At 37.4% G+C, this 16,563-nt stretch overlaps 1 protein-coding gene across 7 annotated transcripts in view; it reads right to left on the reverse strand.

The window, feature by feature from the left end:
• Window positions 1-16,563, reverse strand: part of LOC127422246 (bromodomain and WD repeat-containing protein 3-like) — a 90,938-nt gene that overhangs the window by 65,255 nt on the left and 9,120 nt on the right. For all 7 annotated transcript variants that reach the window (XM_051665614.1, XM_051665609.1, XM_051665613.1 and 4 more), the window contains exons 9-10: window positions 3,836-3,936; window positions 3,632-3,702 (exon numbers count right to left, since the gene is read on the reverse strand). In XM_051665614.1, the coding sequence (XP_051521574.1) occupies window positions 3,632-3,702; window positions 3,836-3,936 (172 nt within the window). The remainder of the gene's footprint in view (window positions 1-3,631; window positions 3,703-3,835; window positions 3,937-16,563) is intronic.

Raw genomic sequence — 16,563 nt, forward strand, 5'->3', positions numbered from 1 at the left:
ATACAATATTTAATCAGGGCCTGACATTAACGCTGGTCCAGGATAAGTGAATTTTTGAAGGGGCAAGTGAAAGAAAATTTTACTTGCCTGACCGGACAAGCAGACTGATGTCAATAACGAAAAAAATAATCAGCTATATTTGTGATAGCCTAGGCATGTGTCACTTATTAGAAAGTTCATATTCTTATTCTGCTGTTGAAAATAAACCATAGCACATAATTGTATAATTCGCTAGCGATCTAGTAACAGCTATGCCCTGTTTGATTGACAGGCGGCGTATGTGTGTTCCGAAAATGCCTGCACTAATGCGCACCTGAGCGGTCAAAGGAAACATTCTTCCATAATTAACACAAGTTATTGTTATTATTTGTTGTAGTTTTAAAGCTGGTATTGAGAATTATAAAATTTCACTACAGACTACTGAAATTTTGGTATTGTGATAACGTATAGCCTTTACTGTACATGGTAGATCTTGCTGCAATAACATGAAAAAGTTGATTTCATTCCATAGAAATGTGAGCACCCCTGCTGTAAATGGTGGCGATGGAGGCTTTCCATTATTTGACTACCATACGAAACATAAAATAATTACCATATGACAATAGCCTCCTCCCCTACCCAGTGCAGTTTACATTTCAAGTTCTAGAAAATCCACTGTTAAAAAGACAATTTTTAAAAAAAGTTCAATAAATGCATGATGTTTCCAAAGTCAATGAGTAATCGTGTTAAATAATCGTGATCTCAATATTGACCAATATAACCATGATTATGATTTTTGCCATAATCGAGCAGCCCTACTCTAACCTGGAAAAATTAACAGCATCCATAAGACAATTATGTATCCTTTAATCTAACCTGGACCCCATTTTTTTCCAATACCTACAGAACTGATTCCTCTACCATCATCCACTCTTTTTCCTAAGAATGAAGAGAGGTTATAACCAAAAATAAGTCACCCCTTTATCAAATAAATTTAATAAAAATGAATATAACGCCTAAGCACAATGAGGAATATAAATACGAGGAAGCAAATCGCTAAATTTATTTGGAGCAATAGATGTCCAAGACTACGATTATATCGGTTCTACTTGCCCTATGACAGAAGGGATAGGGGGGATTAAAACTGCCAAATTTGCAGTGGTACTTTTGGCAGCACAGTTAAGGGCTGCTCTTTCCTGGTTCTGCAGTCCATATATACCCTGTGTACAAACAAGGATGGAAATCCAAAATACCATGAGCCTTGACACATTTATATTTTGAATCCCTCAAAAAAAACTCATTAACTACTGTACAAATACCTTTGCTAAGAATACTGTAGAGGTCTGATATGAAGCACAAAAGTCTCTTGGTGAACAGTTTACATCATATTTCTCACCTTTATTACGCAATGAGAATTTCACTCCCGGTCAATTTTGGTATTGTAGTAAGATTGGAGATCTATACAAGGATAACATTATTTTGTCTTTTGTCAACCTAAAAGGAAAATTATAATATCCCCCAATCTAATTTTTTTTAAATATCTTCAACCAAGCAGTTTTGTCACCGCAGCTTTGAATAAAAGCATCTTTACAATATCCACAACTAACAACATTAGAACAATTAGCAGTAAGAAACCCTTATGTTAAGGGACTGATAACAGTGATTTATGGTAAACTTCTGAGAAAAGCTAAGATATCTACAGAGTTTAAGAGAATTGCATGGAGTGATGATTTAAATATAGAAATCCTTGATAAAGAAGGGAGATTTGCCTGCTTAAAAGCCCAACATTTGTCAATCAACACTAGAAATAAATACAGCTCTGGAAAAAATTGAGACCACTCCAAGTTTTCAGTTTCTTTAAATTTACTATTTATAGGTATGTGTGAGTAAAATGAACATTTTTGCTTTATTTTATAAACTACTGACAACATTTCTTCCAAATTCCAAATAAAAAATATTGTCATTTAGAGCATTATTTGCAGAAAATGACAACTATTCAAAATAACAAAAAAGATGCAGTGTTTTCAGACCTCGAATAATGCAAAGAAAACAAGTTAATATTCATTTTTAAACAATACAATTCTAATGTTTTAACTTAGGAAGAGTTCAGAAATCAATATTTGTGGAATAACTCTGATTTTCAAATCACAGCTTTCATGCATCTTTGCACTGTTTCCACCAGTCTTTCACATTGCTATTGGGTGAATTTATGCCACTCCTGGCTCAAAAATTCAAGCAGGAATGGATGGCTGCCAAACATGTAGAGATATTGATTTAAGAAACATTTGGAGTGGTCTCAATTTTTTCCAGAGCTGTATATCCAATATAATTGGATAATGAGAATTTATATTCCACTGGAAAAATTCTGACATAACTGATGATTGTATAAAATGTAATTGATATAAAAGGTAACTTAATTCACTCTGTTTGGCAAAGTATTACAACATTTTTGGAAAGTGATTGATATAATTTCTAAAATAATAATTGGTCCCTCAGTGCCAAGATTTTATTTTAGGCATACTTCCCAAAAATCTGAAACTGAAGAAACATGAAGCCAAGTTGGTAGATCTATGTTTGTTAATCTCCATGTACTGGAAAAATATCTCCCACCCTTCACTTAGCCATTGGCTAAGAGAATTGTCAGTCTGCTTATCAGTTGAAAAACTATATGCATTAAAGAAAGAAAATAATGTATTTTATAAAATTTGGGATTTCTTTTTGGAAAAAAACATGACTTGCAGTTTTTTAAGTCATGTACAAATTATGTATGAAATGCAATGGAATGTGTTATTTTTTTATTTGTTGTTATAGTTTTTCTTCGTGTGAGTGTGCATTCTTATTTTGTGTATAATCGCTATTATGTATATATTATTAAATTGGTTTTTTGTTTGTTTCTTTTCATTCTTTATGAGATGGCAATAACTATGTGGGGAGGGGGAATATACATTTTCTATTTTTATTTGCTAAACATGCAAAAATGTGTGGGAAAAAAATAAAGTTCATTAAAAAAATAAATGAGAACATTAATGAAAACAAATCTGATTACCTGTGGCACAAGGCTGCTACAGCTGTATTACAGCCTACTGATATTCAGTACACTTGCATTTGTGATATTGCTTACATATAATAATAATAATAATAATAATAATGACTATTATTATTATTATTATGTTTATTATAAATAATGATAGTAATGTGTGACAAGGAGGAGGGCGGGGCCCGGCCACCAATCGAGCTAATCAGCCGAGGAGAGGGATAAGTGCAGCGGAATGTGGCAGTTCGGGAGAGAGAGAGCCACACACAGTTGCAGTGTGTGCATTTGTGTTCCGTGTCTTTTTAAGTTTTCATTAAACCATTCTGAAGCGTGCAGCACATGCAGGCTGTATATTATTTAATTAAATGACATCCTTCTGCTGTTCAATGATCACACTTGGCCATATCAAGGTTTGAATTTAATTCATTAAAAAATGTCACATCAAGTTTAATTTTGCTATCAGCACTACACTGGAGTGTGGTACAGATTAATCAACAAGATGATATTGTACAGTTTAAACATTTTTGGTATCACAATATTTTGTTACTACTGGTTTACCACGCAACCCTACCAGAGAAAACAAGCGTAAAATACAGCAGCAGTCATGGTCAGTCTTACCAGGGCTGAAGGACGAGCATACAGTTTGAACACCCGGTCTTGGCTTCTCTGTGAATTTGTGCAGACGATCACTGTTGAACATTAAAATGAAAGAAATAGGAAAGGTTTACCTCAATCTTTATCCTAGGTGTATGAATACAGCATTATGTACTCTCAAAAGAGAAGCGTCCCTCGTATTTTCAATCTAAGATGAAGAACACTCACCTGAAACCATTATTATTCACATCCCACTGCCAGAAACACACTGTTGCATCAGTTCCAGTGGAGACCATGTACCTTTTGGAGCCCTTGACAAATGGAGAGAACTACAAACAAAAACAGGAAGTATACAGTAAATACTTAAACGGTGTCAAGATCAACAAGCCAGTACAGCAAGCAGAGGCAAAAGCATAACACATGCAAATGATGGTACTGTAAACTAGGGCTGCCCCCTGATAGTCGACCAAAAGTTAGTCGATGAGAAGAGTGTTGGTCGGCCAAGTTTTGATTGGTCGGTTGGTCGCAGAAAAAATAAACTCCACAGGAAACCGACGAACACAGGTATTACCGCTGGTTGGGCGCTTGGTGGTTCTATGGGGTAATTTTCATTAAGCAGGGTTAGGGTTAAGCCTACACAATAAAGCAAGACACCTTGATTTCAAACTTTGAACTTTATTTTTTTTTAATTAAAAATTCAAATGAAACAGGAAAACAATTAAGTGCAATTAAAATGTGTGTTGTTCGTCAGAAAGCTGGTAATCCACTGACAGATAGACAAGGGAACAAGGTGTGTGTGTGTGTGTGTGTGTGTGTATGTATGTATACACACACACACACACACACACACACACACACACACACAGTTGTGTTCAAAAGTTTGCATACCCTTGGAGAATTGGTAATATATGTACCATTTATTAAGAAAACATGAGTGAGCAGGCAAAACACATTTCTTTTATTTCTTATGGAATTCATATTCAACTGTAGATTATAACAGAATGGCACAATCATAAAACAAAACATGGCAACAAAGAAACAAATGAAATGACCCCTGTTCAAAAGTCTGCATACCCTTAGTTCTTAATACTGTGTATTGCCCCCTTTAGCATCAATGACAGCATGCAGTCTTTTGCAATAGTTGCCTATGAGGCCCCAAATTTTTGCAGGTGGTATAGCTGCCCATTTGTCTTGGCAAAATGCCTCCAGGTCACGCAAAGTCTTTGGTCGTCTTGCATGAACCGCACATTTGAGATCTCCCCAGAGTGGCTCGATGATATTAAGGTCAGGAGACTGTGATGGCCACTCCAGAACCTTCACCTTTTTCTGCTGTAACCACTGGAGGGTCAACTTGGCCTTGTGCTTGGGGTCACTGTCATGCTGGAAAGTCCAAGAGCGTCCCATGCGCAGCTTTCGTGCAGAAGAATGCAAATTGTCTGCCAGTATTTTCTGATAACATGCTGCATTCATCTTGCCATCAATTTTCACAAGATTCCCCGTGCCTTTAAAGCTTACACACCCCCAAAACATGAGTGAGCCACCACCATGCTTCACAGTGGGCATGGTATTCTTTTCACTATAGGCCTTGTTGACCCCTCTTCAAACATGGTGCTTATGGTTGTGACCATAAAGCTCTATTTTGGTCTCGTCACTCCAAATTACAGTGTGCCAGAAGCTGTGAGGCATGTCAAAGTGTTGTCGGGCATATTGTAACCGGGCTTCTTTGTGGCATTGGTGCAGTAAAGGCTTCTTTCTGGCAACTTGACCATGCAGCTCATTTTTGTTCAAGTATCGTCATATTGTGCTCCTTTAAACAACCACACCGTCTTTTTCCGGAGCAGCCTGTATTTCTCCTGAGGTTACCTGTGGGTTTGTTTTTGTATCCCGAACAATTCTTCTGGCAGTTGTGGCTGAAATCTTTCTTGGTCTACCTGATCTTAGCTTGGTATCGAGAGATCCCCAAATTTTCCACTTTTTAATAAGTGATTGAACAGTACTGACTGGCATTTTCACGGCTTTGGATATCTTTTTATATCCTTTTCCATCTTTATAAAGTTCCATTACCTTGTTACGCAGGTCTTTTAACAGTTCTTTTCTGCACCCCATGGCTCAGTATCTAGCCTGCTCAGTGCATCCACATGAGATCTAACAAACTCATTGACTATTTATACACGGACACTAATTGCAATTTAAAAAGCCACAGGTGTGGGAATTTAAACTTGAATTGCCATTCAAATCTGTGTGTCACCTTGTGTGTCTGTAACAAGGCCAAACATTCAAGGGTATGTAAACTTTTGATCGGAGCCATTTGGGTGATTTATGTAATCATTATGATATAAAAAGGAGCCCAACAACTATGTGATAACAAATGGCTTCATATGATCACTATCCTTAAATAAAAGACAAGTCAAAATCAATGCCAAAATTTCCCAATTTCTGCCAGGGTATGCAAAGTTGAGCACAACTGTATATGTAACCACCTTTCCATTTACCGTCAGGCAAGTATCCGTCTAAACATGCAGGCAGAAAATTACTTAATTACACAAATGAAGACATAAAAACAATTATAAATGTACAAATAATCATTATGATAATAATCACTGAAATATAAATCATGGTTCGAAGTGAACGTGTTTTTGTATTATTTTATGTTTTAATCACAGATGTATAGGCAGCAGAGTTGCATTCACAAACTGCTCTGTGGAAATAAAGCGAACTGAACTCAATGCACCTCCTGAGCCGAGATGTCTGAGGTCATTTGCAGCACTCATAGACGATACTGTACTTGCAAAAAAAAAAAAAAAAAAAAAATTCAGAAGACAGAAACAAAGAAAGAGTGATAACCTTTTAATGCGCATGTTCCACGAGACAGCATGCCTCCGTAGAAACAGTGCGTCAGATATGCGCATAGACAGCTTTTCTGTCATCTGTTCTTAACAATAAGGCTGGGCCTTAGTGGGTCACAGGTCTATTCGGGCTGGATAGCAGGGAAAGAACAATGCCATGGTTCTCCCATTGAAAACTATTCGGCGGCCTGCACAAGTGAAATTTAGAGCTGCCGATGCAAATGAAATGATAATCTATGATTCAGCTAAAGGCTTCTCATCTGCACTGCAAAGAAAGCTTTTCCGTGAGTGTAACGGAAGCAGCTCTCCATGTTCGGTGTGGGAAATCCCCCCCTCCAAAATTTTTCGTTTTAACATGTATGCATGCGCACGTGCAAAGGGACAGAGCGCTAGTTCCCACAGTAAAAAATCTATTCTGTTACAAATCGCGATTGAGACATACTTTGTTTAAAATCATCTCCCTGATGAAAAATCTATTTAAATTATTATAATTTTTTTTATTACGATCAATAGTTAAGTGCAGAATACCACAAAAACGGGCTCTCTTCGCAAAGATTTGTCTAATTCTTTACATTTAGTCTTTTTAATGCCACACCACAGGCAATACGATAATGCGAAATGAATCACTGACAAATGGGAACTTCACATTAAATGATCACCATTAACACATTCACGTCTCTTCAGCTGGTCTGCCTTTCGCTCATAACTGATTAGTACTGTTACCATAGAATCACAATACAAAAATCAAGCAAGCAAGGTCTCTAGCGAGATGATCGATAAAATAAAACGCATCTATCTACAAGCTGCAGCAGCAATGACGAGTGTGTTTGTTGTTTTGCTCAAGAGGAAGAAAACATTCGAGACACTTTCACAAACTATTGCAATTCACCTGCTGGACAAGCTGACAGACAGTATTATAATGCATTACAGTCTGAGGGTTTAAAATCACTGCATAATGCACACACATAACGACTGTTAAAACAAATTATCAATTGGAACAATACTGATTGTAGGGCTGCGCAATTAATCGAAAAAATTAAATCGCAATTACGATTATGGCTGCAAACATGAAAACTGACGATTACAGCCTTTAAGTCTGCTCCTGTTATGTCAATAGCTTCTATTTACAATGTGCTTTTGCAGCGGTTGAGTATTCTAACCAAACAATTACAGACATGCCGTTGAGAAATGAAACAGCAATGCCCAATCAGAGATGCTTAAATTAGTCTTCCGTCCTATCAGTTGTGACTACTGATCCTAATGCGCAAGTTTTAAACAGTCTGATGCCCAGATGCTTGCTTTATGTTTCTCCTCTGTTTTCTGCGACCAACCGACCAATCAAAACTTGGCCGACCAACACTCTTCTCATTGACTAACTTTTGGTCGACTATCAGGGGGCAGCCCTAGTTTACAGTACCATCATTTGCATGTGTTATGCTTTTGCCTCTGCTTGCGGTATGAAGAAACATCACCTCACACTCGAAAAGAAGCTGTAGAACAAAAGCAAAACACACTTTAGAATTATTTTGGATTCATTGCATGTTGAGTCGCTCGCAATTGCAACATTGATGGTACACTGCAAATGAGCAACGCGACAAAACTTAAATGCTCCCGTTCTAACCTGAGGTATAGACGCGGTGGAAATAATTGATTTATTATGCTGATTAGACAGCTTTTTTAATGAGAGCATTTTTGAGAGTGCAGAACTCTGTTTGGAGCATCAGTAAACTTGCACTGAACTGCAGGGCTCAAACAGTATAAACTTGCAGTGAGTGACAGCTTCAGTCATTGTAATGGGAGAGTTCGTCTCGTTGCTCGATTTCTTAATTTAATATCAGTTTAGTTTTATAATGTTAAGTAGCCAGTGTGAATCTGATTTGTATAAAATAGCAATAAAGTAATTTAGCTTAACTGTTCTTAGCTTGTTTTGGAGCTGTAGCCAACAAAGAATATGGCATGAATATGAAATGAATGGGCAGTTTCACCACCACACTTTAGAGGTGTGTTAAACATGTGAGGATGTGTATCTATAAACCTGATACATGTCACACGCAGGCATAATGAATCAAGTAAAAACTGGTTGTCAATAATTCAGAAAAACCCTATATATATTTATTCTATACCATAAATATCCCTTTAAAATAACTTTTATTAGGCCTAACCTTAAACATAATTACAATATTTAATGCTTAAAAGGTGCTTAAAAAAAAAAAAAAAAAAAAAAAAAAACCTGGAGTGCAGCTTATTTCCACCATTAAAATCTGCTACTCTGAAGAACCAAACGGTTGCCAACTTTGTGACGTTATGGTAATTTAATCTTTTAATCAACATTAATAATCCCGATTACAATAATCAAGGGCAATAATAGACAATTATGACTTTTCGCAGCCCTAACTGATTGTATCTTATTGCCATGATGTACATCTACTTGTATTTTACATGTGTTAAAAACCCTGCATGTTACGAATTAACGTGAACAACGTGACATCTAATTGCTCCAAGAGTATACGCTAATGCACACAAGACATTTGTTTAAAATTAAATCTTTTGTTGTGGGTAATGTTCCTGATATTATGTCTATTCTACAGGTTTACTTCTGAGGTGGTGATGTGGAGTATTTTTCTGGAGTCGTTCTGCAGATTCTGTCTGACACTGCCTTAATAAATAGATTAGCAGTACAAAAGGCTCATCAAACTGTTGGATGCCATGAACTACATGTTGCACCTCCACAATATTTATAATCTAAAGGCCTGTTCACATGAAAAAACATTTTTTTGGTGCAAATGTTCGTTTCAAACGAGTTGTGGAATGTAAAACACGGATTCCTTTGGCACTATTCACATCGGATCAGACAAATCGTCCGCCGACAATCTGAAGTTTTTTTTTTTTTACGGAGAGTGGTCCGATTTTTTTTTCTTCTTTGGACTGAAATGAAAACTGACCAACCAATGAGATAAGTTTTTTGTCATTTTCCCAGAGTCACTGCAGCTGCTAAATCCAGCCCGTTGTTGGTGCTAATCAACCGGCAAATACCAGCATTGGACATGCAGCTGATAAACACCTATGAAAATTACATACTTAAAAATAAATAGTTGCAGTTCATGAACATAAACCTGGTCTGTTTTTGTTTGCTTATGGTGTTTAGTCTTCAATGTACATAATTTATTATTTTACTGCGCCTATTATATTCTCATGTCACTAAAAATAGCAGTGATGCTCGGAAGTTCATTTGGACTAAACTCATATCCCATAAAGTCTCTTTACATGCAATATTCTACTGTAGACTCACACTGCTATTTTTATTCCAAGGATAATATAACAAAATATTGCAATAATTTAAATAAAGACAAAAACATGAGCCAGTGTTTTCTTTTATATTATTTTTTAATATTATGCATCATATTTTGTACTATACATGTTAATGTATATTATTCCACGTGTATTTATATCACTGCACCTTGTGTTATTATCCAGGCATTATAAAAGAGAAGTTGGCTTTGGGAGTCCGTTTGGAATATACTCGTAGATAAATACATGTCCAAATATAAATAGGATGTGTACTTATGCAACAGAGCTCTTTACTCATCTCACTTGCAAAAAAAAAAAAAAAAAAAAAAAAAAAAAAAAAACATTATACACTCCTCCAAATCCATCAACACCATGGGAAGAACAAAATGAAACAGTTAGGACAAATTAGGTATAGAAATGCTTTAACAGCATTCAATAAATTTATTTTTAGCATTGAGAGCTGAATGTTAGTAGTATAAATGTTTGTAGAACAGCAACAGCGCCGCCTACTGCACAGAGGTGAAATAGTTTGATTAATTTTATGGATATAAAAATATCTCAAAGTTCTTTAAACAAGATATATGTACCTGACAAGCTAAATGGTATAAGATTTTAAGTCTTGTTTTGAGAGAAGTACAACAAAATTTATTAATTTTTATGCTTAAAACAAGAAAAAAAAAAAACTACAATGGGTAAAAAGGAAAAGTTTATTTTTCTTACCCCAGTTACTGATTTTCTTTGTGCATAAAGTTTACTTAATTTTGTCAGATTTCTCTAAAAACAAGACTTAATATCTTATGCCTTTTTGCTTGTCAAGAAAATATTTTTTAAGAATTTCAATTGTTTTAATGGAAAGCAAGAATTTGGGGTTTCCAACACATTTGTTTTCCTAGTCGACTAATAGCTCAGACAACGCATCGACAAATCTATTATGGAAATTGGTATTTTTGCAAATCCCTACCTTGTACTGTTCTTAAATAAACATTTATTTAAATGTTAATATCAAACATCAATTTGCAATATTTACAGAATCGCAATATTTATCAAATCGGGAGGTCTTTGGCAATTACCAGCCCAGACCTCTAGTAAATCACTCGCATGTGTCCAAATTTCACACCATGTGACAAAAAAAATCTGTTATTAGCCACTGGATTTTTATTAAAACGGAACAGATTTAACCGTTTCTCTTTTTATAAATTGAAAGGTCTCGTTAAAACGTAACTGAAAACCTTTTACCAGGCCTTCATCATTTATGTTTGTTACTTTTCTGATTAACAATTTTTATTGATTCACACAATTGACAAAGCAAAACATACATTCACAGAATTAACATTTCCCCCACCCAATACCCAACCCCACCTTGACCATCAACAAACATCCCTGTGGTCACACTTGAATATACACACACACACAAAAAAAAAAAAGAAAAGAAAATATATATTATATATAAAATTATAATAATTATCACAAACATTTAAAACAGCACTTCTCTCTCCACTGCCCCTCCCCGAGAGCCCTCCAAGAAGACCAAGTAGCTGCCCCATTTTTTATTAAATGAATCTAAAATGCCTAGCCTTCTACATGACATTTCCTCGAATGCCGCTACCCTCCCCATCTCTGTGCACCATTCTTGAAATGAGGGCGCTCCAGCCACCTTCCTTCCCCTAAGTATAATCTGTCTGCCGATCATAACACTAGCTAGGACCCAATTTTTTATATATTTATCCCCTATATTAATGACCTCGCCATCGCCTAAAATTCAGAGTCTGGGGCAAAATGAAATTTGAGTGCCCAATACGTCACACATAAAACTCTGAACCCTCAACCAAAATTCTTGGATCTTAACACACCACCAAAAAACATGGGTTGTGTCCCCATCTTCTGATTGGCATCACCAGCAGGTGGGCGTGTCTTTCAGACCAAGCCTAAACAATCTAGAGGGGGTCCAATAAAATCGAGGTAAAATCTTAAATTGCATAAGTTGCACCCTTGCATCTCTAGATGTAGACGATGTTTTTTAGAATCCTAGCCCACACTCCCTCCTACAATACCAAGTTTAAATCTTTCTCCCATAATCTCTTGACAGAAGTCAAAGCTCCGTCCCCCAGGCTCTGAATTAGCAGGAATACACTGATGCCTCATGACCCTTTCCAAAAGCAGTAATCACCACTTTATCTGCCACTTTAGGGGGGGTGTATGCTACTCCCAAAAATAGTACAGAGCAGGTGGCGCAGCTGTAAATACCAAAAGAACAGAGATCTGGGAATCCCAAAATGTTGAACCATATTTTCAAAGGATCTCAACACTCATATACGTCACCGAGCATATTAACCTCCCTTTCAATCCACTCTGTCCAGCAGAAATGGGACTTATTAATATATAATTTTGGGTTCAGTCATATGCTTGAGGCTACATTTAAATAAATGTCAGAATTAAACACTCTGGACACTTTTGTCCATACTGAGTTCAAATGCGAGATAATGGGGTATAACTTAACTTCTCCAATTAGTTTGACAGAAACGCTTTGCAATGGCGAAATAGGGGCAAAAAGTTCCTGTTCAATACAAAACCAGGGAGGGGCTCTCTCAGGTATAAGCGACCAATGAGCCATATGTCTGAGACCGAATGCATAATAATAAAACAAATTCTTGGGTAGGCCTAGCCCACCTGTCAATCGGCCTATGTAATTTGTTGAAATGTAATCTGGGACGTTTACCATTCCAAGTGAAGGACATTGCTATGCTATCAAATTGCTTGAAATAAGAGAGGGGGACATCTATAGGGAGAGACTGTAGCAGGTAGTTGAATTTTGGAATACAATTCATTTTAATAACATTAACCTTCCCAATCATCGATAAATTTAATGAAGCCCACCTGCCCACATCGCTCAAAAACCATTTTATTAAGGGGTCAAAATTAACACTACTTAATGCCCTGTTTGGGCCACGGGAATGCGCCCGGCTGAAAAGCTGTTACCGGGCAGAATGCTGTCAGAGCCAAACCTTCGGATTTAGACCAATTGACTCTGTATCCTGAGAACTTAGAAAAGGAATTAATAATTCTGTGGAGGCAAGGCATATATCTAGTGGGGTCAGAGATGAATAATAAAATATAATATGCGTAAAGCAAAAGCCTATGCGCCACACCTCCCACCATCACCCCTGGAAAATCATCTTCCTTTCTTATCGTGGCTGCTAATGGTTCCAGGGCAAGACAGAACAATAATGGGGAAAGAGGGCAACCCTGCCGGGTGCCCCTATCCAGAGTAAAATAATCCGAAATGAATCCATTTGTTTGTACCACCCAGAGCATGTGAGCGAAGCAGAGCTGTGTGACACTCCGCTCAATAACCCGCTCCATGCACGTGCGCTCCGCTCAGCCGCTCACGGCCCAAGCAGATGCTCCGCTCAAGTACCGCTCACACTCACTGGTAAAAAAAGCGTTCGGTCAAATCCCGCTCCGACATGAAATTTCTCTGTAGTATTCTTGGTTCCAAACACGCACACAAGGGGCAGGCGCAGTGGCCCAAGCAACTTTGCCCACAGGGGCTGAGGTGCCCCTCTGGGTGAAATATTTATTAAATTATCAAATGATTAGTAACGTACACATCTGAAATTGTGATTGTATTGTTGTGTTTTTGTATATAAAATCTCGCTGTTTATTTTGGACTGGTTTACAACTGCTGTTAGATAATCGGGTCAACCAGACCTTCCTCGTCATTTGTAATCAGTCAAATATTTCTCTGTTAGCACGTCATTGAACATCTTCAAATAATGCCTTAAATTTCAGTTCTAAATTACTTTTATTTACTAAGTCATCAAACACGCCTCTAAAAGTGATAAAACGTGCGCGTTGGCACGGAAACTCGCATTCGCGCAAATTTTCGTTTTTCCGTTTAAACTGGACCCGAGTGATACAACAGACCGATATTTTCAACTTTAAAGTTTGTTCGAGTCCTTTATGGCAATAATGAAAACATGGACTGATACCAGGAAAAATATTGCAGGTAAAAGTGAAATTCATCATTGTTTTTCAGTTGTCTCCACAGAATGATTATACTGTAGATTTGATACATTAATAGGTTTCTGATTTAAGGCTATCAGACTTTGGGTCTGTAAATTAAAATGAGGAATTTATCATCCTAATTTTGTGTTCAGTTTTAAAGGGTGTATTAAGAAAACAGCAGTGAATGTCTCTCTTTTTCAGTGTTGTTCCTTTATTAATATTCCCTACAATTTTATATGTACGGATCATATGCAATCTAAAAGACTGTGGTTATTTATATAACAAATTATTATATTAGTAGATACCATGTGCCCCATTTATTTTTCCTGGATATTTTTAAAGTGAATCTGGACTTTATATGTGTCAAACGATCATGTCTTGTGCATGCACTCTTTATATGTACAGCAGGGTTTAACCATGGATTTAACATAAAAAAATTTGTTTTGCATAAAGTGAGATTTTGATCAATATATATATTAGATGAAATCATGTTTAATGATCCTAAAACAAAGAATGATTTAATTCACAAATTACACAGCCTTCATTTAAGAACTTTTTTTTTTCTAAATGTACAATCATTTATAGCTTTTTTTCTCTGCGCATGAATAAAGCGAGCGATGCCGGAAGATGTTATCTGCAACCACTAATCTAGAATCCTTTTTTTACATTTCACTTCTCGTTAAGGTGTGGATTTGGCGTTGGGAAACTGACCAGCAGTTATGAGCCACTTTATCCCGAAGCAGAAATCGAAAGCTGGTCGATTAAGTAAGATAATTCCGCAATGAAATTCTCTATGCGAGAGCGGAATTTGATTACTAATCAAATGATAAATTGTACAATAGAGGCAAGAAAGCAGAATGCTCCACCTGCAAATTAGGACACACTGATCTGCAAGATCATACATGTTTATTGGTTTTGTGTGTGTGTAAGCCGGGATTCAAGCCAATATACAGTATTATTAAGCTTACATATTCAATTGAGGGTACTCTAACATTCGCAACCCCACAGAACCGGGCTTGCATCTAGCTGGCTGCTGCACTAAAATGATGGCAAAACAACAAGATACATTACTTATTTATTAATTTATTAATCGAATAGTAGTGTAGCCTACTTGCTCACCTTTTGCTGCACCACATCGCGTAGCAAATCCTTGTGCTCTCTGGCAATGTGACGCGTGTGATTCCAAAAGGAATATTTGCTAATTCTCAAGTTCTCCACACTCTTTCAATTTCCTTGTTCTTAGCTTTGATTAATACTTTGCATTTATCAAGGTTATAAGATTTGCAACTTCACTAAAACAATGTTAGAGCTCCATAACCTCAGGCCTGTTGCTTATTTAGCAGATTCCTAAACCAGCATGTCACGAAGCGCATTCAGTGCAAAAGCAACCTTCCATTGATGTAAGAGTTTCTTGTATTCCTTGAATCGATCACGTTTCTGTCGTCAAATTCGAAGTCTGGGAACAAGAAAATGCTGTGGTTTTTCCTTCCTTTACTCCTTGCCTAACATGAGATCTTTATCGGATGATCTCAGAAATTTGGCCATAATTGATCCGTCTCCTTCAGCGGATCGACAAGCCGGAACCCTGTGAACTTACTCGATTTCCAGTTTATGGCCTGTTATGTCGAGCAGACTCGGAAAGAGCCCGTCCAGGAATTCCACCATATTCTGACCCTCTGCTCCCTCAGAAATTCCAACAGTACGGACGTTATCTTGCCAACTACGATTCTCCATATCCCCCAGCTTCTCCCAGACGCGCTCCAAACCCGCCTTGGTAGCTAGTGGATTAGTAGCTAATTCCCTCTCCGATGACTCCAGAAAATTGATCCGATTCCCGACATCCCCCACTCGTGACCACATCAGTGAATTTCATCTCCATGGCAGTGATCAATCGACGTATTACAGCAAGATCTTCCAAGTCAGCAACGACCTTCGTCAGCATTGCCGACAAGTTCAACAATACTCACCGAATTTCCCGCACTTCACTGGCCAAATCGGCTCCCTGGTCCACGGCCTTGTCAGGGACATCAGCTTGAGCACGTAAGTGTTTTTTAATGTCTCCAGAGCCCGAAGATTTTGAATTCTTTGACACATTGTTTTCCTAAAACAGTTATGGAACAGGGTGTATCGAATCTCATCAGTTTATGACAATAATAGTGTTAAAACTAGCAAAGTGCAAGTCTTATTCTTTCCTTACTATGGTGGGCAAAGACAGAGTTGTGAGCTCTGACCCAATGTTGCAATTTTTTGTTTGTTTTGTCTACAAGTTTTATGTTTTTTTGTCTTGGATGTTGTCTGCCTTATTGTCTACGATAGACGAACACTTTTGGACATTGGTTCTGCAATAGCACACCAAAAAACGGACTTTACCTCAATGACGACCCGCTGTTTACAAAACACGCCAGCGGAGCCCTAGCGGAAAAAAAGGAAGGAGAGCCGGCGTTCTCATCAGACTAAGAATTTTATATCGCGCAAATCGACCCCCGCTACCCAGTATTCTACTGGCAAATGTTCAGTCTCTGAACAACAAGCTCTGCAAGCTGAGAGATATCTTTCCAATGAGAGACTGATGCGTTATCTGCCTTACAGAATCTTTGATGTCTGCGAAATTCCAGACTCAGCCATCGGACCCGTGGGGTTCTCAGTGCACCGAGCTGACGGAGTGAAAGACCTCTCAGGTAAAAGCAGAGGTGGTGGTGTATTTTTCATGATCAGCAAATCCCGGTGTGATCAGAGGAACTTACATTCTATCAAGTTTTTCTGCTCTACTGATCTGGAATTTCTCATGCTTCTGTGTCGACCATTCTGGCTACCAAG

This window comes from Myxocyprinus asiaticus, chromosome 31 (assembly GCF_019703515.2).
Source record: "Myxocyprinus asiaticus isolate MX2 ecotype Aquarium Trade chromosome 31, UBuf_Myxa_2, whole genome shotgun sequence".
Lineage (NCBI taxonomy): Eukaryota > Metazoa > Chordata > Actinopteri > Cypriniformes > Catostomidae > Myxocyprinus > Myxocyprinus asiaticus.